This window comes from Seriola lalandi, unplaced genomic scaffold (assembly GCF_002814215.2).
Source record: "Seriola lalandi dorsalis isolate HSWRI2012SDOR001 ecotype SW California unplaced genomic scaffold, Sedor1 jcf7180002053771, whole genome shotgun sequence".
In the NCBI taxonomy this organism is placed as follows: Eukaryota; Metazoa; Chordata; class Actinopteri; order Carangiformes; family Carangidae; genus Seriola; species Seriola lalandi.
The window spans coordinates 265,164-292,391 of NW_019524324.1; the positions used below are offsets into that span (position 1 = coordinate 265,164).

At 42.2% G+C, this 27,228-nt stretch overlaps 1 protein-coding gene across 1 annotated transcript in view; it reads left to right on the top strand.

The window, feature by feature from the left end:
* Positions 1 to 12,638, top strand: part of fam110d (family with sequence similarity 110 member D) — a 19,698-nt gene extending 7,060 nt beyond the window's left edge. Inside the window, exon 2 of the mRNA XM_023401802.2 lies at positions 8,582 to 12,638. Within this exon, the coding sequence (XP_023257570.1) occupies positions 9,289 to 10,650 (1,362 nt within the window). The 5' untranslated portion in view covers positions 8,582 to 9,288 and the 3' untranslated portion in view covers positions 10,651 to 12,638. The remainder of the gene's footprint in view (positions 1 to 8,581) is intronic.
* Positions 12,639 to 27,228: the final 14,590 nt, after the last annotated feature.

Sequence of the window (27,228 nt, forward strand, 5' to 3'; positions counted from 1 at the left end):
TCTGTACCATACTGTATAAACAGCCTCAGGACAGGCCTTTTTCTTTTTTTCTTTTTTTTTTTTCAGTGGGGGGATCTGTGTTACCCTGAGTTGCATCGTGCATTCCCAGTCCACAGCGGGGCTGCAGAAACTCAGTAGGTCACTGTGGTTTGTACTGCTGGTCACATAAGCCAGGCTGGCATGTTGAGGCAGCAGCAGCAACAGCGGTCATAATTTACAAAACTACGCCGTCCAGAGCTGGGATGTCTGCCTGATGTAGCCCAGATCTGGACGCTTGGTGTTTAAACCCGACTCTCTTTCTCTTGCATACACCCTTCTTTCACCACAAAGTCTCCTCCCACACACACACACACACACACACACACACACACACACACAGATCCACACTGGATGAAACACTGCACACTATGACCAGTCTCTTTTTTTGACCAAATGTTTCTCTAGTATTGTCTTCTAGCAAGTCCAAAAAACAGCACGTGAAATACTTGAATTTCAACCATCGCATTGAAAAGTTTAAAACAGAATTGTCAGCAAAGACTAAAGCGTTTTGGTTAATAGTACTGTGATGCTTGTAATGTCCAATCACTAACTGGTTATTCCTCACAGAATAAACAATAAGAACCACTTATTAACCGATCACAAATGTGACAAATAAATGGACTAGGAGAGAAGGTGGAGCAGCCCTACTGCACACACACACACACACACACACACACACACACACACACACATACAAATGATCTCCCTTCAGTGTCTTGCTGGATCGTTGGCTTCATTATCTCTGTGTTTGGCTTTAGTTATACAATTTTCTCACAGTTCTGAACATCCAGGTATCGTCTCCGTCATGGTGGCTGTCACCTCCAAGTGTATGAGTGTTAACCCTTCAATAGTTCACTCATCGACAGTGAGGTATTGCAGGCGGGCTTAACATTCCTGGACTTGGAGGCTGGTTCGAGGTGTCTCTCTTTTACAGATCTGTTACAGAGTGGATTCTTAAGTTTCCTGCTGCAGTGCACCTGGTGGATCTGATCATCTCATTTCAAAATTTAAGCTGAAGTTGGAACTAACATGATAATCATCATGATCTAAAAACTGACTTTAAGATAGTTTATTTAGTTTTGGACTGTTTGAGTCCACACTCTCATAAGCAAAGATTGTTTGCAGTTGTTTTTTGCTTTAAAAAAAAACAAAAAACTTTTGTTAAAAAAGTAAATAGCAACTGATAAAACTTTATAGGTCAGTGCTGTTCGGTTATCAGCTGCAGCAGCTCTCTTCCTGAGCTCTTAGCTGAGAAGAAAAAGGAACTAGACCAGCCTCTTGATAAAAGCAAGCAAGAATAAAAGTGATCGTGTTATCTCACTAGACTTTATCTGTGTTAGCACTGCATGGGTGTTTCAGTGCTGATAAAGACCTGACCTGCATTATAATGGCTGTTGTAGATGGACTAAATCACATCATGATAATTGTTTTGATTATTTTCTCAGTTAATTGGATTGTAACAGGGGTTTTGCTATTAGTTGTGTTGGTAACTTAGTTTCAACAATTTTTACTTTAATGTTTTGTTATTTTTATATCTATATATATATATATATATATATATATATATATATTTATATCAACTAATTGGCTAATAATCTTTTATTAGCCAGCTTATGAGCTTTTGGTCTGACTTACTCTGTGTTTTTGGTCATTTTAAGTAGAATGTATTTGCTGCTTTTGTCGACGTCACTCATTTCACTCTTGACCTTCATCTTTAGCTAATATTGACATGTACTCACACGTACACTCAGCACGTCCCTGAGTGGTACGGCACATATCTTATCACTGTCCTCTAAAAGTCTGCACAGACCTGGCTGCTTTGGTTTGTGGCTCCAGTCCTCAGCTGTCCCTGCGATCATTTGCTTTGAATGACAAAAGGAGCCCATCTTGTCCATTTTACGGTTTGGGTGGAGATCTATTCAAGTCGGGGGGTGGTGGAGTCCCTTAAGTCGTCCCAGGTGGCCCACTGCTGCGCCACATGAATGTGGAGAAAGCTCCAAGGTAGCCTCTAACCGTAGATCAAGCAGCTAATGGTGCTGAAGGCCTCACAATGGTGATAGGATTTACAATTCGCTACCAGGCTTTGTCTTTGAGGGGACAGTAGTCTATGTGTCCCGTGGCTGCAGCTCTTACATTTTATTGTCATCATGTTATTTGTCCTTTTCCCTCCCTGACTAATGAGCCAGAGGAACCAGGTCAAGATTTATCTGTAGACCTGGACGAGGACCATTGTTGTCGAACCATTAATAATGCAAAAGAAGGCCGGTTCCTCTTTGTTCAGGGGATAGAAGAAGACACCTCCTTTTTCTTCGCCCAGCCCCCTAAGAGACTTCTTGAGGTCTGTGTCTGTGCTGGAACCGGACAAAAAGTCATGAATCGTGGCTCATTAGTGGCAGATGCTTTGTATTCACACTGTAGAGAATCGATGTGTACAGATGCTTCGTCCTGACACCTTTGAATGAGCTTCGGTTAACGTTTGAACATTCAGACATTGCAGTCCATTAGTGATGATTGTTAGTCGGTGTCGTCCTTAATAGTGGTGCCAGATGTTAGTATGTAGAAAGCGAGAAATGCAAGATGACAGAGAGAGAGAGAGGACAGACGTTAAAGATGGCCAGTTGGTTCCTTGATGGCAGCAGATGCATCTCCTCTGTCCAAAGATTAATGTGACAGGTAAACGTGCTGAATGCATTCCCCAGAGCTTCAAAGATGGTCTTTGTGAATTTAGTAACCTCTTATCTTGTGTTTACCTCAGTGAATACATCATTCGCAGTGGAACTTCCTTTAACCTGATCCAAGGCGAGCTGGACTTTCTTCGAATATGTCCAGATGAAGTTCTTCTGTCCTGAAGCAAACAAGTACTTCCTGGATCCCCCCCCCCCAGTAAAATAAGCAGAACTCTCAGATATGCGATACGTGACGTTATAATCAATAACAAAACTTGAACACGACCTGCATGTTCTCACATGGGTCAAACGCAAGTAGCCCCAAACAATGTTGTTGATTAAAAGAAAAATTGAAGTACATGGTCCCTTCCCATGACAGGTCTGTGTCAGGGCTGTCTGAGCATCTTGATGTAGCATGACACAAAACATCTGGTTCCTCTTTAGCTGTATGGGGGCGCCTTGTTAAGCCTCCCCCTGCAGGCTGGGCCATCCGCTTCACAGAGAGGACACGGGGGTGGGAAGAAAGGAGGAGAGCGGCCAGAGAGACAGACAGAGGAGTTTTATTAAAGAACAGAGAGATGGAAGGTGTGTGAGAGGGGTCACAGACTTCACATAGAGATCTGGGAAACCTAGAGTTGGTTACTCTTTGCATTTTGGTGACATTTTTGGTGCTTTTGGCCTTAATGTCCCAGAGATCACTTTAGGAATTAGATGTTTGCCGGTTTCACTAGTTTCTTTGAAAGTTTACCCATGTTAATGTTAACTAGTTGATCATGTTGTACATGCTGTACACAATAGCCAGAGACCGGCCATGAATGCTTATTGTAATAAGGTTCACGTCAAGCCAGTTAGAAAAGCAGCAGTCTGCTTCTGAGGGAACTTCTTGAAACATAAAATGCGACAAACGCGGCCATTTCACGCAGCGACTGGCTGGAAGTGCAGAGGTGAGAAAGTATCTCCTGAGCTATTGTTTTTATCTTTCTTTATTCTTTATTTTTTCTATATCTATCTTTATAATGGAGAATGTCGCTGACTGACTGATCATATTTTCACCATTGGCCGAATGCCACATGACTGAGTTGGACTCTCTGGCGCAAACAGGTGCTGTTAGGGAGGTGTTTACAGCCTGCAGTGTTGCCAACTTAGCGCATTTGTCGCTAGATTTAGAGACTTTTTTTTTCAAACAAAGTGGGTATAAACCTGGTACATGGCTGGGCCGCGTGTGGATGCCAACAGGGGGCTAAGGGCTACGCCTCTTGCTACGGGGAGTCACCTAGCCACTCTGGTTTCCCAGCAGTTCGGAAGCTGCACTTCCAACTCACTGACCCTCATCTCCATTGCGGCAAATAAACTACGTTCATTACATGTATCAGTATTACTAAAGGAGGCGGAGGAGTAACTAAACATGAGACACACCGAGCAGAGAGAGCAGGAGAGAGGGAGGGAAATGAGACAACTCCCTGCAGCACGTCAGCACAGCAGTAAAACCCTGTTAAGAAATAAAGGGTTTCTACCCACTGAAACGCTAGAGGACTTTTAATTTGAACAGGTTACAGGCTCAAATGTTGAGTTTGTAATCACACGTAATGCAATTTCCCACACTGACCATAGGCGGTCCCACCATATACATAATCTTATTTATTCTTTACACAACTACTTCTATCACTTTTTATGTGTAACATTAATCCCTTAGAAGAGGGAGCGTTCAAAACTGTGCAGGTTTAACGCTATTCGAAATGATACATTGGGTATCATTTTTTGCCTTTAGATGTCTTCCGGCGACACCCAGTGTGAACCAGTTTGTTTAGTGCTTACTAAACTCTCAACGCTGTTACATGTGTATTTGCTGATTTCACAGCTGCAGAGGAAAAACAGATGAAAACAAATGATGACATAGTGCGCAGATCACTGCAACTGGCTAATTGACTAACAAACAACAAAAACATAAAAAATAGTTAAAAAGTTTAAAAAGAAACTTTGAGTGTGTCAGAGGATCTGCCTTTTGGGAGACGGCTCAGACACTGGAACACACTCAATGTTTTTGTTTTCTGATCCTGACCAGTTTAACAAAAGGGTGATGTTTGCAATTATTTTTCAGGCAGAAATGTTTTCTTTTTCTGTCCAATTTTGTTAATTATATTGTTACCCTTCATATTTATCTTGGGTCCCCTTGGTGGTAGGTTACTAACAGCGTCAGCACACAGCTGATTCTGATGAATAAAGCATCTTATTAGGAAAAGTAACACAAATGTGTGATGTTCCAAGCTAGACAAAACCTTTCGAAGATTGCACTCAGATACTGGGAGTAACAGTAAATGGAGCAAGATAGAGAGAGAGGATAGACACACAGGGTGTACACAGGAAGAGAGTGATAGAGTAGGGAGGGAAATGAGAGGGTGAGGAGGCCCTGTGGCATATACAGGAGATGCAGAGAGACGAAGGGTGGGAAGGGGAGTGTAGGGGAGTGAGACACAAGGTTAAGTAGCGTTAGGAAGGAGAAGGTGCGTGTGTGTGCGGGGTTCACTATAGAGATGAGAAAGAAGGGAAGGGTTTAGAGGTTAATGACAACCTACAGTGAGAAACAAAGGAGACTGTGAAAAACAAGAGAGACTCTCCAGCCGTCTCACGCTTTTCACAACCCGCCGGATCACAGGAGAAGGTGCTGGGTACTAATTTGGCTCATTATGGTCAATGGACCTAATGGTGGCTATTGTTCTCACGCAAATCCCAAATTGAGTCACTGGTTCACCCTGTGTGTGTGTGTCAGTGTGTGTGTATTTTCAAATCTAACCTTTGTGAGATAGCGCTTGCAGCAATAGATAACCTCTGAAAGTGGCTGGTTTTCTTTCAACTTGACATCAGATTCAATGAATGCACACTAGCATCAAGAGTAGAGCGACGGAGATACATCAGAACAGGGCAAATACACATATATCCCATGTTGTTATGTATTTCAAGGATATGACTGTTGGGTGAGCGGGGATTAGCAGTAGCTATATCCATAGATATTGTCCCCTGTTTGCCTCATATGATTTTGCATACTTTACCCCCATCCCCCTCAATGGAAAGCTAACATCAGGATTAATGACTTTGTTTAGGCTCCCATGGCGATAATCTCCTTTAACGCTTCAATAGCATTAGCCTGCCACTTTTCCATTTTGGACCCAGATGGGGAACAGATTGTTCCGGAAGAAAGGTGTCTAACAAATACCCTATAACCCCAGCCTATACACCGTAACCCCCTCTTCCAACTTCCTCCTCATTTTCTGCCCATTTTTCTTGTTTTATACCCACTTCGAGCCCTTTCTTCCACCTCCACACCTGTTGTGAGACATTTTCCCGCGAGTCTACCTAAACAATGGTCGACTTTCCCGACAGCCCGACATCTGGAAAAACTAAGTGGCTGGCTGTTGCCCCCGATCCTTAGTGAATTTATAGTCGTATACCATTTGACGGGCCGGCTCTGTGAGGGGGTGCAGTGGCTGGATGAAGTGAAATGAGAGGTCACCTTCTGAAGTGTCAGGAGTAGTTTAGTGATTAGTTTTAGAAGTATTTAGTGGTAGTAGAGGTCGACTAGATAGGAGAAAAATGGAAAGCATTTTCGGAATTGATTAGTGTTGCATTCACTGTTGATTACGTCTCTATTGTAAGTAATGTAATGATATAAAAAGAAATTTGCTGAAACATTCAACTTTTTTAAATGTTATAAATTATTATTATTATTAAGCTTGATTTAACATTGTCTTTGCTGTAAGAACACAGCTCAACAGAGACCATCATCTCTCTTCTGTCTTAACTTTTCATTTAATCTGTTATTGAATGCTAAACAAGAGCAAGAGAATTCTTTTACGTGTCAGGAATCTGCACTGGGACCATGTGACATGATCTCAATAGCTGCAGAATATTTCTCATTTTAAGAAAATAAGTCCTACTTTTGGGAATAAGTGAGAATATGAGACTAAATGATTTAAGAAGAATCCAAGTTTTCCTTTGAGAGTAATACAGTCTCCTTTTGTTTAATTCACACTGTGAGTGTTAGTGGGGTGAAATGCATAAAGTCATGTTTTCTTTGGTTTAAATGTGACTCCTCATGACCTGAGTTGCATCTCACTCAACCATTTGTTTACTATCTTCTAAATCAGGAGCATGTCAGCATGTAAGACGGAAGACGTGTGCACAGGGGTGCATAGGGTTCGTCCTAACTGATGAGACGTGGATCCCTTTTCCTGCCAAAAGAGGTTGTTCATTGTTTTTACCTCATGTGAAGGAAAAGCTAAAATAGCATTTGATAACACTTGAAGCAGACCTGAGGGAACGATAAGCACAACAATATCACACCATCCTGGCGTCTAGCACAGAATAAGGAACATTTATCTCTCCAGATGGACTCTTCATATATTTTGAAGGGAGGTGAACGAAAAACAGGCACCACCTGTGCCTCTGGGTATTTATAACAGCCTCAGGTTGTAAAGATGTGCTCTTCGTCTGCACAGCTTGCACATGGCAGACACTCACTGCTTTTTTTTGCACATGAAAAGGGTGTCTTGACTATTTGCAGGCTAACTGTACGTAGGGTTCTCTTTCATTTACAGGGAAGCCTCTTATTGCCTCATGTTAAAATTAGAGCAGATACACAAATATACCCATGACCACATGCATATACACACATACATGCACACATACAGAGACACATGATAACTCGGCTGGGGTGTTTTCAAGCTATAAATACTCCTCGGGTGCAGCCTCCTCCCCCCTCCCAAATCTTCATATAGTGTGAAAACATAAAAGACGTCTTCACAGAGCGCAACATAAGTGGGAAAGTTGACAGTCGATTTCACAGCCTCATGCCTTATAGTCGGTTTAAAGTGTCATTTAACTTTTGTAGTGGCTTGTTAATTTGAAGAACAAGCTGTTTAAGTGTGACTATGAAAGAGTTATTAGCTTAGAAGTGTATTGGCTTACTTAAGCAGCACTGGAGGCTGGTTAAATTGCCACAGCCTCAGTCTGGCTGTCAGTGGTGTAAAACTTTAAAGAGGTCAGCTACACTCATCTGTCAGAAAATTGAGGATTTCTGCCCCTAGAGATGGTGTCCTGTCATGTCAGTGGACAGGCAGGAGGATTGGTGCAGAGGTGGTTTGCTTGTAGCAGAAAAACATGCTTTCTCCGCTTGCCAGGTTTCTGCAGTAATCAGTCATACAGGTATTTGCTGCCATTTATTTCCAAGCAAACCCAACACAACGGCTCAAATCGATGGTGTCTGTCCCGAAAAAAGCTTAAGTTCATTTCAACTTCCTGTGCAGAAAACGGATGGAGGCAGATATTTTTCGTCACCCTGTCTGGACAACAAACAGTGCTATATCCATTTTTCTTTCATCCACCATTTTCAGGATGCTGTGATAGTGGCTTGACAACATTTACTGTATCTCACACTAAAATGAAATGTTTGATTCTTGCACATGGAAACTGGATTTCTGTGTTGAAATTTATGCAACAGCTCAGAATACTGTGTTTATGTTAAAGGAGAATCACATTGTTTAGTGGTTGTTGCTGGTTCATACATGCTACCATAGCCTGTATGAACACCTTACCTGTTTACTCATTGACTGTTGACTTAGATAGGAGTGTCGGCTACATGTCTAAAAGTAGCATGCATATTGCATTTAATATATATCTAAGTTAGAGGGTCATTAAATGTGTATACATGACATCTCTGCATTGCTGCCCGCTCCAGACATGCAACTCCCTCCAGCTTTAAATAAGTACAATCTGAGCTGAGCTGTAGGGACCTCTGTTCTCCCTGCCATCTGGTCTCTGCTGCCGGCCCTGGAGAATAGCACTTCCAACTAAAACCGATTTCTGTCTGTGTCTCTTTTCAGGGGTCAACCCAGGTGAGGTGAGGACAAGGACAAGATCTGCATCTCCCCTATCTGTCCATCAACAATCCAAGTGCCTCGGTGCCGGCCACCCACAGGTCACCTCAACCACGACGGGCGCCAAACAATAAAAGTCTTGACCCAGTGTCCCTTGACAGCTTGCACAAAGCAAATATTTGAGGCCATTATATCTAATTTCTTCGCGCAGCCGTCACTGAAAAGATCAACAGTGAAGGGTGTTGTTGGGAGATTAAAAAAAAAAAGAGAGAGGAAAAAGCGGGGGAGGAAAAAGTAACCCTTTCAAAGTGCACCCTACATGCTATTTCTGCTGCGCTGTGGGCAGGGAGCGTCTCATTTGGGAGTGCTTTTGGCTGACAAAAAAAAGCACTTCCCTGTGCCCTGCCTTCCTATCCAAATGCCTGTGTAAATACTGGATAGAGATATCAATTTGCTCTAACACTGCCCAACAAAGAGACTGTATGCTATCTATAGAGAACGATACAACAAACTTGGACTGTGTGGTCTCATGAATTGCTACTTATCTATTACCCCTAAATGAAGATTCAAGAGCTGTGAGAACTGGAATGAGAGCTGCCAGACACCCTCATTAGTTTTGAAACCTTAACAGGGCCAACAACAGCTCTCTTGGGGAAACTGTGAGTCATTGAGAGGCTGCAGTTTGGATGCCTTTCCCAGCCTGGTGAGCCAATATGAAGCCTCTAACACCAATTGGATCCCCCTCTCCTCTGAGGCTCCTCAACAAGGGTCCAGACTACCTGCGCAGGCAGATAGATGGCGGTGGCCAAGGTCGCTCAATCAGCGCAGTGGAGAGACTGGAGGCGGACAAAGCCAAATATGTTAAGAGCCAGCAGGTGATCAACACCAAACAGGAGCCTGTACTGGTTCCCTGTGCCACCCCGCCACCGCAGCCTCGACGAGCTGTTGCCATCCCCGGCAGCCTGACCCCTCATCTTCCCCTACGTCGTTCATCCAACACCCCCTTCTCTACACTCTCTGGATCCTTCACTTCGCGAGACGAGAATGAAAATGATGACTCCAGAAAGGAGAACAGACGGACTTCTGTTGATATTGAGGCACATAACAGGAGCAATGTGAACAATGTAATGCCTCCGAGCCCCAGGACGCCTGGAATTAACACCTTAGTAGCGCCGCACAGTGCTCCTATACTCAGAAGAAGCACAGGTAAACGCATGTTGAGGCCTGACTCCCTCGTCATCTACCGGCAAAAGAAAGAGTGCAAGAGCCCAAGTGGTGCAGCGGTGGGAGAGAACAATAACATGGAAGTAAAGGGGTACAGTTTTGTCCGCCGCCTCTTTCAGGGCTCCATGAGGGAAAAGAGTAGCGGAGGTGAAGGCAGGATTCAGAAGATGGTCATCGGTGAAGAAAAAGCACCATCACGGGATGGAGACTCCCGCATGTCATGGACCAATGACAAAGACACTGTGGATGGTGGACCAGGGAGCAGGAGGTCAAGTAAAACTGACCACGAACGCAGCCCGAGGTCAATCCCTAGTCCCGGGTTGAGCTGCACGCCTGAACGGACGAAGGATGGATTTACAAATGGCACCAGCGATGGCGTTAGCAATGGTATCACCAATGGAAACCACTCAAGTAACCATGATGATGAGAATGACCCGTGGAAGCGGGCGTCACCACCACCACCACCCAGACGGAAGTTTGGGCAGTTGCATCGCTCCAAGTCAGACCTGCGTCTGCGCTGCTCTGTAGCATTATCAGAGCAGGAGCATTTCTTTGACTTCTGTGGGCTGGATATGGACATGATAGAGCGTCTGGGTCGGGAGAATTTCCTCTCTGGGGCCAGCTCCATAGACACACTCTCATTGGCCCTCCGCAGCGTGGGCGGGGACGGCTGCGGCGGCTCAGAACCTAGCGAGTTCTCCCGACACTCAGGAGACGGCCTGTTTCAGGAGGAGCTGGCTGATCAGCTTCCCACTGGGGTGTCAATCATCGAGAGAAACGCTCGTGTCATCAAGTGGCTTTACGGGTGTAAGAACGCTGCTCGAGAGGGACCCAAAGAGTCTACAGTTTAATATAAGGACAAGATAGCATGTGCCACGGACAGCTGAGAATCTGCAGGTGTTAATTTCTAGTGAAACACGCGTTTGACCTTTACCCTTTGTGAAGAAATATGCTGCTGAAATGCACCACAAACCAAAAGTCAAAGCATTGAATTGTCACTGAATTTTCACTCGAACTTCAACATCATTCAGAATGGGCTGTGAGAAGCTAGCTGTGTTGCTACAATGCAACATAGAAGAAAAAAATAGGACTTGGTTCTGTTTTTGAGCCACAAGGTGCAATGCAAGTCAAAGCGGCTGAGCTTAGGGTTTGTTTTAGCTGCTAATGTCTGCACTTGGGGTTAGCATCCGTGGCACATAGTTATCCTCAGTCCCTTGTTCCTCCCGACTCCAAAGAGACTGTTTCTTCAAGCGAGGGGACAATGACTGCATCTAGTTATCTCTTGTCAAACTGATATGTTGTATTTATAGAGCCTATGGAAGTATTGTGTGGGTATAGATTGACCTTACTGGCGAATGGAACCATTTCTCCCTGCTAAATGTTTTTGTATCTGTATGAGTGTGTGAGTGTGTGGAGTGGACATTGCCGTCTTCTTCACTTGTATCTTCCATTCAGCTATTGAAACAACTCTGATTCAGACCTGATCTGAACTCAGCCCCTGTGACCCCTGACAAGGCACATAAGTGTATGTCTGTCATGACACAGCGGACACAGTTTAGTGTCCTTGACACCAACACTTTCCCTTAATGACTAATTTAAAATGGAAAACCACTAAGCTATGATTTTTTTTTCTAAACTGGAAAACTGTTGTGTGAGTGTGAAGTGAACCATGAGTACCTCATTCGGATCTGTCCCAGTTTAGTTTGTGTGTTGCTTTTTTTTCTTTTTTTTTTTACTCCTTAAACGCAGGCGTTGGAACAAACATGCGAGGCACCCCTGTGGGGTTGTTAATGCACTGAACTGGACAGGGAGAGAGGAAATGAAAGATAGAGATATAACTTTGGGTCTGTACAGAGATTCATCTCATATAACGTTAAACACTGAGCTGGATTCAAAGGAGCACCTGCATCGTGGAGGATGAAGAGCCATGTCTGGCCAGTAGATTGCATAATTTTCAGCTCATTTTCCAACCAATTCTCACATAGTAAACACTGTCCAATAATCACTTGTGACACAGTCATTGATTACCACAGCTAATGCTTCATGCCTGTAAAGTGCCCACAGCTGTGTAAGCTCTAGAGCTGCAAGGGAGAGACAGCCTGTTAATGGTCAACTCTGTAGGAGCAAAACTGGACTGTGGCAGGCAAATATGTTCAAACTGAGGGTTTAAATCTCACAAAAAAAAATAAGAATGAAGAAAAACCTAAAATAATATATTCACCTCCAAAAGTAAAGTAGCTAAAGTCGTCAGACCCTTACTGCCAAGTGCTGTACGATGTCACTTTGAGCATCTGGCAGTTTACAGATGTTGAACCTCCCCAGCTGGCTCCGTCAGCCTGTCTCCCATCATAAAACAAGCAGGGGAGGATAAGCTGCCCTCCTCTCTCTGATAACCACAGATCCTACCTCACTTCATCCATCCTTCAGTGATTGTCACTTTATCTCAATGAAAGGTCATTTCCATTGCTTGGCCTGGAGGATGCCACTGAAATATGAACTGGGGGTCTGCCGAGGTATGTGGAGGTTAGACTGAGTATTACTGAAACTAAGGGCACGTTATATTTGTACATGTGATAAATGAACACAAGTATTTGCAGCCTTGATATGTTTTCTTTTTCCTGTATTCATCATGAGCATGGCACACTCCTGAAACTCCTTCAGACTGGACTTTTTTTGTTGAGTTTTGTTTTAATAAAAACCCTGATAAAAAACCATTTGGTTGCATGTTTACAAAGTGGCTCCGTAACTTCTGAATCTCCTTTTTTATTTCATTTTGATTTTATTCCAAAGAGGTTTGTGTATGATGTACACAGCAAATAAACACAAATGAAGAAATGTATGTGTGTGTCATTTTCTTTACTGTATCTGTTGTGATTTTCTTACATTACAGTATCTAAACTCAGTCTGCACCTATTATGGTATATAGCAGAAAGAAATTGTTTTTATTCATAAATAATGGTTCGAAATATTGTAGCATTCAGTAGTGTATTAAAATATATATATTTTTATGTTATGTTCAATTAGAAAAACTGGAGAAAGGTAAAAGGATGTTTAGAAATGGCCGTGACTGTGATGTGTTGCCTAATCTTCTTAAAGGGTAATGGTCGACTGAATCAGTGTTGTGACGGCGTCTTGTCCTTGACTTGTTGTTGGCCACCTCCACCACATCGCGTCTCATTTTTCACATTATCTCAAGTGGCTGTGCGTTAATCCTTTTAGCATTCCCTGCATACTATGCTCTTGAGTGAGTTGCAACAGGTTGTGTTTGTAGACAAGGAGGCCTCTGTGTGGCCTGATGCTATGTCTACAGCGTCTTAGGAGCAGACCCTCCGCCCTGTCTGCAGACTCCTCCTGACACTCTTTGTCCTCTCTTTTCTCCTTTTCAGCCCTGAGTCAGCTTTTGTTTCCGCATGCACCGGCTCACAACGGCTTTAAACCTTTCGGGGAAAGTGGAAACAATTTTTTCATGCTGACAACTATCTCCCTAGGCTGGAAGTCAGAGCATAAATCATAAAGTTGATCCATCAACATAAAAATTGGTGCCTGACTCTGTGGACTCTTTTTTAAAGAATAGTTCAACATTTTGGGAAATATGCTTATTCACTTTCTTGTCGAAAGTTAGAGGTGAGGATCCATGAAAGTTAGAGGTGAGGAACAATACCACTCTCATGTCTGTCCACCAAGTAAAGAACTAGAGCCAATTGGTGCATAACAAAGGCAACAAAATCCACCTACCAGCACCTCTAAACCTCACTAATTACCATGTTATATTTTGTATAATACAAACAAAAAAAAACCTGTCTTTTCCATTTTATTTCCCCAGATGTCTAACTGTATTTTAAGATATTAAATTGAGCTATATTTATTCCTGAGGCTTACAGATGTGCGTTACAAAATGAGTCCACATCCTTGTAAAATCATCACATGTGCTGTCCAGCGACAAGTTGTTCCATTATTCACTGCCCATGACAGCAGCTCTAGGGTTTGTCTGAAGATGACTTATTCAGAGGAAGGACTTTTCACAAAGTAAAACAATATGTAATTTCTATTTTAAGGACTTTCCCTTCAAAAAGACGCCCCAAAATGGTTTGAGGACATTTAAGGATACAAATGTCTGACACATTCCCTGGGCTCTGTTATGCAGGCACCGAACAACATTTCAGCAGCTGGTTGTTTCCTCAGTTAGCCCCTACAGTCTGTAAGTCTGTTTCAAATAGCAACACATACAGTGTATAATAACTAGATACACAAATACACACAAACACACATCTGATTTCTTCCTCCCACACCACACTTCCCTTTCCCTCTCTCTGTCTTTCCCAAAGCAGAAGAAAACAATAGCCCTCCTGTGCGCCTGTGTCTATGTCAGTTACTCTGACCGGAGGGCCTGCTGTGACATCCTGTTTTGGGTTCATAGGACAAGGTTTAAACATATGGTCATGTTTTGAAATAAACAGACAACAGCTGGTAGAGGACAATTCAGATCTTATTATTACAGGGCTGACAGTTAAGGTTTAGGCTGGTCTAGTGCTGAGCAAGCGAAAGTTTTCAGAGGAAAAGCCGAGCTGGTGTACCTGTTTTAGTCTTTCGTGTGCTCGCAGAAAACGCCTGGTAGTTGGAAATGTGGATGATAAACTGGCAGGGATCCACCACTCCAGGCTTTGATGCTGCTGATGTGGTTTTCCACTCGCATAAAAAAAAAAAAAAAAAAAAAAGACCTGCCACAGGGGGTCTGAGGAGGACCTCCTGTTTTACACTTTTGCACACCAGCAAATCCTGTCCTGCAAAGTTCTGACCCAGTTACGGCTTCACTCTGAAGCTCTTAAATGAATAAAGCATCTCTTGAAACTTCACAAAACTATTCTTAGCCATTTAATAAGCCACAAATGTAAGAAACGACACTTTATTATTTACACAAGCAGCTGTGGGTTTACTTAACGTAGCATAACGGACCCACCTCTCAACAAATGAAAATCTCATTTCCTTTTTAGCCTGGAGTTTTTAAATGATTTTGGTCTTGAACACTTGTGGCGACTGTCACAACCGAACTGTTTCAGTCTTACATATCTTTTGGGATAAAAAACCTCCAATCCAGCTAATCAACTTATCTCAGATACTATCATTTTGGTTTTGTGTTGCCTCAAACTGTGTTGCATTTGTAGCTGGGATTTTTCCTGTGAGCTCCGAGAAGCAATAATGTGTGTCAGGGTTAGCATGGGTTGTGAAGTGTGTCAAATCTGGCCTAGTTCTTCTGCGCCAGCAGCTTCAGCAGACTGCGGATGTCTACGCTTGAGAGAAGCTCGGTTCATGACTCAGGGACAGAGAGGCTGAACACACACACACAGACACAGACAGACACACACACACACACACACACACACACACATAACTAACACACAGGTCTCTGATCTGCCAGGACAAGAATAAAACATGGTAGCCAATTAGCAGCTGTTACCAAGGCACGTTTTAATCAGAAACATGCTTGAAATATCCAGAAGCTACAAGCACAGGGGAGTGTGTAGCAGCAGTGGTGGTCTGAAACTGGAAACACTGGTGCAGGAGCTGTGTCCCAGTTCCACTCTACATACTGATTCTGACAGGGTTTTGGAGAATGTGATTCTTTCACAGTGGATAAGCGGCAAAAATAAACCTACAGTGACAGATTTTTTTGGGCTATTTGGAGCAGTGGGGAAAAAAAGCTGTAAATATACTGTTGACATATTGTCAAGTTGTAAGTTGATGTATTGAACAAACAGCTGCTTATTCATACATCCGGCAAACTTGAAGCAACAACATTTAGTTGTGTCTCTGGCTACCTGCTGGTTTAAGCTAAACATAGATAACAGCTCTGTTTTGGGCTCCAGTGTCTCCTGAGGGAAATATCTGGTTCTATGGCGGCAAAATGCTCCACCGTGTTCACCAGCCAGTATCTGACTTTATCTGTCTGTCACTTGGTGCAGAGTGCAGTTTTTACAGTTGCGTAGCTGAAAACTGTGGTGAAGAGAGCTGAGAGAGTGAACCAGAACATTAGAGTTACACGCCCTGAAACCAAAACGATGCACTCAAAGAGCCTGCAAAGCTTGTCATTATGAACTCCCCCCTTCACACACAAGCAGTCATGATCCACCTTGGTTTTGATTATCACCACTTAAAGCATATGCATAGAGTCAATATGCATACAGTCCTAAATTTGCTTGATTAATGCTGTATGCTATTACCCCAAAATGTCATACAAAACAGAGCAGCTCCACTCAGAGCTGGAAGAAGTAAAGAATGGTAATGGAAAAGCCTCAGGAACCTGAGAAACAACAAATTAATATTTAATGTGGGAGAAAACATTCTGTTTTCTTCTTTTTACTGACTTCTCTTGTATATATTTTCTTGTATTGTAACTGCAAAGACAGCAGTCTGTGAAGATTAGCTGCAGTTTGAAGTAATTTTGAACAACCTACCGGTGGGAATAAATTAAATATTCAGCGTTCTTGTATGAAAGCAAGAGGCCGCGCTTTCTACTCTACGGTGGTGTGCTCCTAAAATGCACCATCCACTTTACCCATCACTGCAATGTTGGTTTGTCAGTGAACCAAGTTGTTGCCGTTCTCTTTGCTAAAGCAAAATGGGGAAACTCAGCGAGCTGTGTTGGATAGTGTTGACTCATGTCACCAAAACATCTTGTCATGCAGTTACAATAGCAGCTTGTAAAAAAAATAATAAAAGCTCTCATAGGGCAGCCCTCGTGTAATATTGGGAATATGGGAGGCAGCTAAGTTCTTGAGCCGAGAGCCAGAGGTCACCAGGACCAGTTTGATTTGATATAGACGCAGACTGATTCACGTCTGACTAAAATAAAAATCTTCTTAACTGAGTCCAAAGAATGACTGGAATGATCCAACACAGCAGCGGTCCAATCAATTATGTAACGCTCTTCCAAAATCCAACAGCTGGCTTACATCTGGGAATGCAACCTATTCAAAATTAAATGATAACTGTTGTTGTAGCTCCACGTTGTCCTCTAACACTACAAGGCCATTTTAAATCTAATAATAATTAATAAATTCCAGATTCACCTCTCAGTGAGTGCCAGGCTTGTCCCTCTGGATGGCTGAAATCTTAAACCAACGTAGGCAGGAGGTGGTGGTGGTAGTGGTGGTGGTGTTGGGGGTCTGCTTTGGTGTACCTCCACCTCCGTAACAAAAACCATCCCTGAGCTGAAGGTATCCTATAGCTACGTCGGGTCGTAAATCAGAGGAATGGCCCTTTTCATTCCCCTCTCTCATGCGTGACCTCTGCTTCCCGGGGGGTCAGGGAGATGGGCTGAGCCTCGGCCCTGTGGGAAACCTGACCAGGAGCCACCGACCCTCTTCAAATAACCATCTGACGTCAGGAGGGACTGCAGCAGAACAACGGCAGGGCTGCCGGAGGGGCTCTGGTTAAACCCCAACTGAAACTTACAGGAAGAGGAGACAAGAGTTTTATGTGTTTTCTTTTCAGTGTGCAGAAAGGTCAGTTGACCCTCATTGTTGAACAAGGGCAGGACTGACTGCGGCTGGGCTGAGCCGAAACTGAATATTGAGCACTTATTGTTCTGTTCAGAGAGTATTATAGCGAATTTCAGCAATTACAACCAGCAGTTTCCTGGTGAAGGTGTCATTAAGCATTATTGATCCCTTGGCGCTTTGTCAAAGACTCGTGTGACTGTGAGACTGTGTGAACAAACCAATGAAGAGATATGTTTTTACATCCAGACCGACAGTGTTGCAGGCCATTTCCTTTCTCTTTGAACCAGCACTGGTAATACTTGTGGTATTTTCAACCCTAACTGTTCTCCCAATCACTGTCTTTGATGGTTGAAGTGCTACATTTATTAACGGCAGTGGTTTAGACAGCGCAAGAAGTTTGGTTAAGGTTAGGGAAGGATCATGGTTTTTGATCTTTCCCTAACCTTAACCAAGTGCTGTGAGTACCTAAACATAACCATACAAAAGTTTAATGATGCTGTAGTCACTACAAGTGGATATTGTGCTGCACCATCAGATATTTTGATGAAAAAAACACATGTTGTACATTTTACTGATATCTATGTGTATCAATATACTTTATAAGTAAATTAACAATATCGCATATTAAACAGTCCAATATAACTCTGGGAATTGAGAGCAGTACGTTTGCCTGTTACAGTAACATTAAAATAGATATAACTGTACTTTTTTCCTCTGGAATATAATTTCTGTAAAATGAGTTTCTTAGTTAATGTCCAAAAAAGTCCCATTACTGTGCTAAACACTGTTCCCTGTTATTGTAGTGCTCTCTGTACTGTCACTCACATAGAGAAGAAGCAGAAGAAATATGAGATTTATCATAAACATTATAAACCCCCCACCTCCCCAACCCCAGCACCTTTTGGGAAGCCACTTCTGTATAGCATGATAGCGTGATCACCCAAAGACCTTTATTTGTTTTGGCAGGACAGAGAGAAATTAATGTTCTTTGTTGTGACAAGTGCAGTGTTTTCGATGGAGGCTGTGTGGTCGAGAGTTCAGCAGAGCTGGGCCGAACACTGGCAGCAAATAATCCTCAGTGTTTGTTTTCACCTGCTAGCACTGCAGATTAGTTTTGCTGTGAGAAAGAGGGAAATTCTCACTGGGAAGCAAAAACATTCAGACACTGTAGCCGTCTACATACTGTGAAATCATTGCCATTTGGTGAATGATAAGAAAAGAATAAACTAGCAAAGATCTTGAGGTGAATGGTTTAGTTTTATTTTGAAGGGCGTTAGAGAAGCTGTATGGAAAAAATGTGAACACAACACATGAACACAAACCTGATTATTATGGCCTATTTGCGCTATCATTAGTACCTGTTACTAATAGCAACTGAGCTGCTAATGGTCAGCCACTGATTTACCTCCTCTTCTGTCTCTTTACTGTTGATACTTTATTAGCTGTTTTTCTCTTTGATTACAAATACTATATATAGGCATAAACATATCAATATTGTTTTGGCAGCATACCGCACAACAAGCCAGAGTTGTTTTTCTCGCTGTCAGATATAGCATTGTGAGCATTAGCATACCCTTAGTGTTTATTCATTCAAATGCAGATATGATCAGTGAAGATGTTTGCAAGTCACTTCGAGAGCAGACGCTGTGAGAGCAGATGTTCCTCAAAACAGGAAGTAAACAAGACTATAATAAAACTACAGAGGTAAATCAAAAATATTTGGTTAGCCACATGACATCTTTGACCAGTTGCAGATGATGTTGGTGAACAGAGCGGTAAGCCTGCCCAGCGATCAAAGCCGGGTTCATCCTGACACTCTGACTGTGAGAAGACAACAAATTTAATTTGTTCTGATGATGTTTACAAGCTTCCTTACATCCATTTTTAAGATTAATGGTGAGATATAGTTTGTGAAGTTACACAAATCTGTCTTGATTGTAGTTTTTATCCAATCTCCCAATATATTTTCTGCAAGTTATTAATTAACTTTGATACATACCGTGCATTTTGATGCAAATACCTGATATGTGTGTAAGCATGACAAGACACTAAAAGACCTGAGGACCAAGGAAAGTATTAAGTTGAAAAATTATAGTAAAAAGTATAGTAGTTTTATATCTGAATGTATCCTGCATCAATTACAGTAACATCTTGCAATGTGTTTTTCGCTGTGAGCTCATTTTAGGCCACTGGGTAGTGAGAAAGCAGCGTAATCACACAGTCAGGACTATTCCGAGTCCTGTGGGAACAGGAAAACACCAGGTCGACAGCTGGCCCTCCCTTCTCTGCTGTATCCATGAAAACATTCATCTACATTTCTCGAGCTCTGATATTCAACTCCAATGGGGGCACAGAGTTCAAACTCCCCGATACAGTCTTTTTACTGGTCGCTTTATTGCACCCCTATGGTTTTCCTTTACTGGCTTTCACTTTCAGTTCTTGATGTTTTCACCAAACAGGGTAAAAACGTCTCCTGGGACCATATGTTCACAATATGGTCGGGTAGAACCAATGACTGGCCCTTTTTAGATGCTGGCTTTGATGTGTTCCACACTCAGTTAAATTTGTTTGGGAAGAAGTCAATGTAAAAAGACAAATCATCTGACACTTCAGATAGTCTGAATCAAGATAGTCTTCACACAAGACTGCGGTGATCAAGTCCTCCAACCTTGTAGTTTTACCTTCAGGCCAACAGAGCAGAGGTTTGCAGTCCTCATTGGTTTGGAGGAAGCAGCTGTACAAGTATAATATATACAGGTATAGTTCACTCTGACAACTGTGCTTTGTATCAAGGGTACTTTGGGAGTGTTGGCTAATGTTGCTGCTAGGGATCAAACCGGCAACCTTTCTACTGGAGCTGACTTCCATTAAACACCTGGCAATAGAGAGAGAGATATATTATCAATAAGCGCTGAATTGGATGCATGAGGATGACCTGCATGCAACATTTTCTTAAAGGGTCTGAGTACTTCTATCAATGTGATGTTTCGGTTTTTCCTTTTTCAAAAATTTGCAAAAATGTGTATTTATGTGGTATTGACTGTAGATTGATGAGGGGAAAATAAAGAATTTAAACGATCTTAGCAAAAGGCTGCGACATAACAAAATGTGAAAAAGTGAAGGGGTCTCAATACTTTCTGAATGCGCTGTATGTGGAAATAAAAATGTAATTTGCTTTTAGTAGTTTCTTGATTGATACTATACTATTTCTCAATGAAGAATCATAGGACACAAAATCTTAAATCTTAAGTTCCATCCCCAATATTTTGGTATCTACACAGTATTGATCACAGACCAATCAGCTGCTGGGACAGTGAAACTTGCATACCTCAATTTTATTTTATTTCTGACTACTACTGTATATCCACATATATCATAGCAACATCAAGTGAAACCCCTCAATCCACACTGCAGTTGCAGGATCTTAAAGTGGTGGTGGACCAGCTTTGATAGGAGTTTTGTCCCTTCAGCCATAGTAGCCCTATATGTTCATGTATATATATATATATATATATATATATATACTCATGTTGTTATGTGTATTTGTATGTTTTTCTTGTAAGACATGAACATGGGCAGATGGTGATGGTTTCTCTCTTGGAACAGTCATGTATCTACTGCACGTTGCTTCATGACAAACTTCATACAAGCTCATGCTATAATATTAGCCACGTAATGTTGAGAGCTAATTTGTTAATATGTCAGAATCTGACTCAACAAAATAATAGTTACGGTATGTAGCTATTTTTAGAGGCAACAACAGTCTTTATGACTTGTTCAGGAGGTCGCGGTGAAAATATTTCACAGACGGATGTCTACAAATGTTCCAGCTTTCCTAATTGTTAAACAAATTAATTTCCGTTTACTGTTTATTTTTTAGACAAAATATTTCTGCCTTAAGCCAAGGTGAAAACCTTCTTGCAGCACAGACAGTCCAGGCTCAGACTGTAGCCTTCAGGCTGTCGAGGCCAGCTAGGTTGCCTCAGCAGTGGCAGACACCATGAGACGCAGGAGAACTGAAAAATGAATCACCGTCTGCTCTTCTTGTCTCTGTCTGTACTGACCCATCGCTAAACTCTGCTAGAAGCTGTAACCCTACGTTGTTTGAAACAATGACTGTCACGAGAACATTTAATCAGCTGTAGCTTTCCTGCTAGCAAGCACACTGATGCTAAACCTGCTGTGACTGAAAAAATCTGTCTGCAGCTGATTTTGTAATATTTACCACTGTGTGGTTTTAAAACAAGTGCATGTGAAACGATCTTAAATAAGAAGTTAATTGCTTCATACCCTTATACAATAATACAGTACAGTAATAGAAAAGCTGTAGAATAAGGACTAACCGATCGAATTACAACGAGGAGCAGGATAGGGCTGCTTACGTTAGCCTGCAATCTAATATAGATAGCAAACTATTTAGCAGTTCGTGCTAATGTTTGTAGCCTACATTATAGCAGACAGACCACTGTATTATCCTTTCTTAACACTGGTATCTCATTGGTATCTCTGTACTTCAGTTTCCTGTCATTTATTGGCTCATATATGTTGATAATTATTTATCAGCCTAGCAGGAATTTACAGGTGGACATATAAGAATGACAGATATTTACATGTGCAGCCCTGCTCAGTTACATGCACGTGAGTTTTGCCTCCACATGTTTGCACACGAGAGGAGCAGCATTAGCTTTCAACGGTTACTCGGTCCATCCTCCCAGGATCTGTCAGGCTCTAGATGAAGAGCGTCTGTCTGCTGCGCGCTCCAGCCTCCACCATCATCAAAGCAGACCAGAGCGTTTGACCTCGCCCTCGTCTCCACCACAGTTCTGGGGTTGGCCTTTCCTAATTTAACCCCAGTCTGGTTGGCTGGGTGAAGGGAAGGCCCATATCCATGGCGCCATGCTGGGCAGGACCTCCCTTGAGGATTCGGCCAATGATAGCCCTCAAAAACCACAGAGGATCCCCTCCTGACATATCATCGTCTGTGGGATCTTATCGTGGAGCACAGGAGAACGCATGTCAGCCACGAGCGGGGCTGGAGGTATCACACTGGTTTGCAACACTTGAACAGTAATTTTTCTTGTTTTTTTTGACTCTTGTACTCTGTTATTATATCATGATTGGACCGCTACAGAAAGTAACCCTCACTCTCCGACACTGATTTCAACCTAAACCAATCATTACCAAAACTCTTTGCCATGTATTTGATTGGTTATCAACAGTTTATCATCATTTACCTTTACAATAACTGTATTAGTACTTACAGCATTACAAGTATAAGTGGCATCTTGTATGTTGGCTTCATTTAAAACAATGTAAAAGACTTGCAATATTTTATAACAATGACCAGCAAGAGTCAGCAACATTTTTAAGTGGGAAATGTAAATTGCTCTAACAAGCTTTTGGAAAAATGTAAGGACTATTTGATGCAAGAATAAACTCACGGTAGTAATCACTTCGGAAGGAAACTATCTACAACGCTGATCATAACTGACAGATGAGGAACTTTAAAACAAATTATCTGTCAACAAATAACATGTAAATGTGAATGCCTGTTGACCCAGTCTAAAGTCTAATGTGATCTAATGCAGTCTGCTTCCTCTAATTACATTCTTCAGTCCATCAGCAGGAGCTCTCATGACTTATTGCCAAGATCCTGAATTACTGAGCACAGTCCGGTGAGGAATGCAGCTCTGTGACGTACATTCTGCAGAATATTTGAGTTGTGTAAAATGCAGTTTCTGTTAATCATCATTCGCTATTAGGTAGGAAAACTACTATAGCAACCATGTACAGTAGATGTTGTTTTGGTATTTGCAATGCTAATTTTACTAATAGTACTAGTCTTGAAACACAGCTACTAATTAAGAGTAGTGTGAACTGTAGCAGTAATAGCAGCCTTGTCTACATTACACACTGGCTGTGATGTTCAACTTCATGCCAAACAAGCAGGAGAGATCACACAGTGGGGCCTGAAGTCATTCTCTTCTTATGAAAGAAAACATTTGCACAGTAACACAGGGAGGACCCAGCTCTCCTCTGTAAAGCGTTTTGTTCTAAACTGCCTCAGGCGCAGCACAGCAACAACATGAAGCTCTGTAACATCATCAGACAGCCTGAGTGAAGGCCACAGCTGAATTTGGATTGAATTGTCTCAAACATGATACGGCGCTTGTATCCGACACCCAGCTTCGGGGCTGGGTCATGTCCTATGACAGCGGTGTCTCCTCCTGGGGAGTGAGCCAGGCGTCTAACTGACCAATTAGTGTGTCAATCACACAGGTGTAAAGGAACAATTAGTCTCTCCATTAAAGAAGCTCCCCTGGATCCAGAGGTGTTGAATGAAAGGATTAGCCCTGCTTTAATCTCCTTTCATTCTCCACGAGATGTCTCCACCTGTGTGCTGACACAGCGGACACTGAGCACTACCGAGACAAAAGATGAAAGATGGTGTTGTAAGAGAGGGAGTTCTTTCCACCAACCGTAGTAATTTGTTTTATTGAAATAGTATTTTTAGCAGTGAGACAACAGGATCATCCAGGTTCTATTGGCAGCAAAATTAATGCTTGATAGAGAGAGTATTTGTGTGTTTATTCATAAATTCATGAGTCTCATCAACCCAAATATGATCTCACTTGACTTACTGATTGCACATGTAGCTCAATATGTCATGAATATCGCATAATCCCATAATACTGCTCTAATGGAACATCAGAAATGGAAGTATTACCCATATCTGCTGTGGGGCCACCCAGCTTCCTAGAATTTTGTTCATTTATTTTTTGTTTTGTACGGTTTGAGAGAAATGTAATTGCTTTCGTACTACACAGCACTTTTTTCATACCACACAGCGGTCGTATGGGGAGGTGACTGGGCTGGATGTTGGGCGTAGAAAGTGCAAAGCTTGGGCACTGGAGACTGAGGTTTGTTTAGGCAACAAAAGCACTTTGGTTAAGTAGGAAAATATTGTTGTTCTGGTTAAATGTTAAAAAAGCCAACATGCTTTGTTATGTGCTTCAACTAGCTTTTGACTTTTTCAGTATTTACCCAGGGACACAATCTTTCCCTGTTGCGACACTGCGGATGCTTAGGCTACATTAAAAACATTCTGCTGATCAAAACCGTAATCCATGTGGCATTACAAATCTTTAAGCATGAATTTGCCGTTGCAGAACAGCTGTATATAGTCTTCGAGGAGACAGGGGCTGTGCAGGCATCAGAATTCATGTTTAAATGAATACATATAAAAATGTTTACTTTGGATTTTCTCATTCTGGTGTTAATTCACAAATCCATGGATCACATTTACCCTAATGTAAGACAGTTGCACTTGATATTGATATGCACGTGTAAGTGGATACGTATGTGTATTGACTTTTACTCATTTGTACTGTGCTTTCGCTTTGTTTTAGACGTTTCTTTTTAAGAGAAGAAATTGGTTGTATTGGCTTACCATGCAGTGGAATAAACAATTAAAAAGGAAGTCTTAATTTTTAACATATTTTAGCAGACTTTGATCTTACAATGTTGAATGTCAGAGAACAGTTATATCATTGTTTTTCAACCTCAAATGTCATTTAGTTGTTTTACATCCACACAAACAAGTCCTCATAAATGTCAACTACACACACACGCAACATCTTTGGGGAACAATAGCTCTACCTCCTGACAGTCTCCATCCCTATCCAATCAAGTGACACTGTCTACCCCACCTCCTCTACACCCAGACGGGCTGTGACACCCCAGATTCCCATGTCAGAAATAGAGATGGACCGAAGGAGCATGAAGTCTCCATGGAGCAGCAACATGCAAAGGAACGTAGGAATTTCTGTTGTGGGGTTGGGGTCGGGGGGGCAAAAGAATGACCAGCCGAAGGAGAGATAGAGGAGGCTTTAATGACATCTTGATGACAGGCTGGACGGGGGTTTGCACGGCTCCTGCAGGAGCGGAGGAAGAGAGGGATGTAAGACGAGCCATATGGGCTTGTATAGCTGTGAATAGATGTCTGCTCTGTTACACTCCAACCCTGCATGTCTTCATCCCAGCACTGATCATACATGATGAGAGCCAGGAACAGTGTAGTCTCCAGCTGTGCATCACTGTGTAATTTCTGACTTGGCTAGTTATGTGACGGGCCACTGGTTCCTCCAGGGTCCATTTGCTGGGCACGGATGCATGATCGGTGTGCAGTGTTTGATGGTTGTTACTGATGTAGTGGAAAAACCCTGCAAAGAATGATTTTATTTTTTACTTCTTCCTTTCATGGCTTAGAGGAGACGATCCATACCGCTGTCATGTCTGTGCAGTAGATATGAAGCCAAAGCCAGCAGCTTAGCTCAGCTTATCAACACAAGGGGAAACAGCTAGCATGGCTCAGTCTGAAGGTAACAAAATCAGTTAACCAGCTCCTCTAAAGTTCAGTTAACATGGTTTATATTGTTCTTTTTCAATCTATACAAAACCCAAAGTGTACAAACAACAAGTTGTGTCTTTACAGAGGGGTATGTGCCTAATAATTTGTTGCCTGGGAGTAGTGACTTACGGAAATCCCTGCTAAGTTAATCAACTGGATTTTTACTAGTGTTGCACAATAAATCGAAATATAGTCGAAATTAAAATATGGCCAGGTGGAATATCCAAAATCACAGTAGCTGCAAAAAATCACAGGAGCTGCAATTAATTTTTTTGATAAAGGTTAAATGTGTCACAACATTGTTGTGCATTGTTAGCACCATAAGCATTGTGACGCCACAGAGACAGCCTGGCCTTGTTTTTCGAGCGTATTGGGGCCTTGAGAGAAAATCCACAGGATTTGCTGTTGTGCTCATGAAGAAGTTTCGCTGCTTATCAAAAGATCCGAGGACAAAACGTCTAAAAATATGAACCAGTATATCCAATTTCCTTCTAAATATCCTGCTACATGGATAAGAGAGAAGGGCACTTGGATCAATAAAACTATAGTACATTAGACAAGACAAACTGGTTGTTTTTTTTTTTTGTTTTTTTTTTTTGCTCTTTTATAGTTGAAAATTTCCTTTTTACTGATACATTTTTTGCGTGCCTTCTCAGTGTCTTGCTTGAGTCGGCTAGTTCACACGGTGAGCTCTGTGTGTTTCTCTGTGTGTGTGTGTGTGTGTGTGTGTGTGTGTGTGTGTGTGTGTGTGTGTGTGTGTGTGTGTATTTAGGCTTAGAGGTTGTAGCTGCAGGTCGGCAGCAAAAGCAAAGAACAACAACCCCAAACAGCTGCAGAAACAGTAACTTGAGCCTGACAGAGACTCTGTCGAAGGCTAAAGAATCGATTAGCATTCCAGCGACCACAATACCCAAATATGCACAGTAAAGATATCGCACACGCTTGTCCAGTTGACCACAATAACCAGCGGTCCAACACAACAACCTGACAGTCCAGCTTTGAACAGCAGCATGATTGATGAAGAACTGTAACCCTCTGGCATATCGACCCCTTAAAAATAACTCCACAAACTATAATTTCTGAGTCAGAAACATCTCAGCTGTGCAGTTATATTTTCTATGTCATGTATGGAAATACCAAGGCTCATGTTCTACAGGCTCAGCGCTCCTCTCGGTAGGTGGCCCCTGATCTGCGGAAATAATCAATACAACCAACAAATACTGACATGAATCAAGAAAAAAAAAAGCAACACATATTGACTGAAAATGTATTGACTTGTGGTCACCGGACGATCCTTTACGCCCTGAGCTCTTGTTAGAGAGTCAATGACTGTAAAAAAATCTATCTATTTACAGCAGACAGAGACAGACCTACATTTGGAAATAGGTGATCAGATTTCAGCAGAGATAGAGATGGATGATGGGTGGCCGGGGCATATGTGTGTGTTTCAGTGTTTGCGTGCCTGTGCCTGTGTGTATTTATGTTTTTTTGTGGGTTGCAGTGTGGCTGGGGGGGGGGGG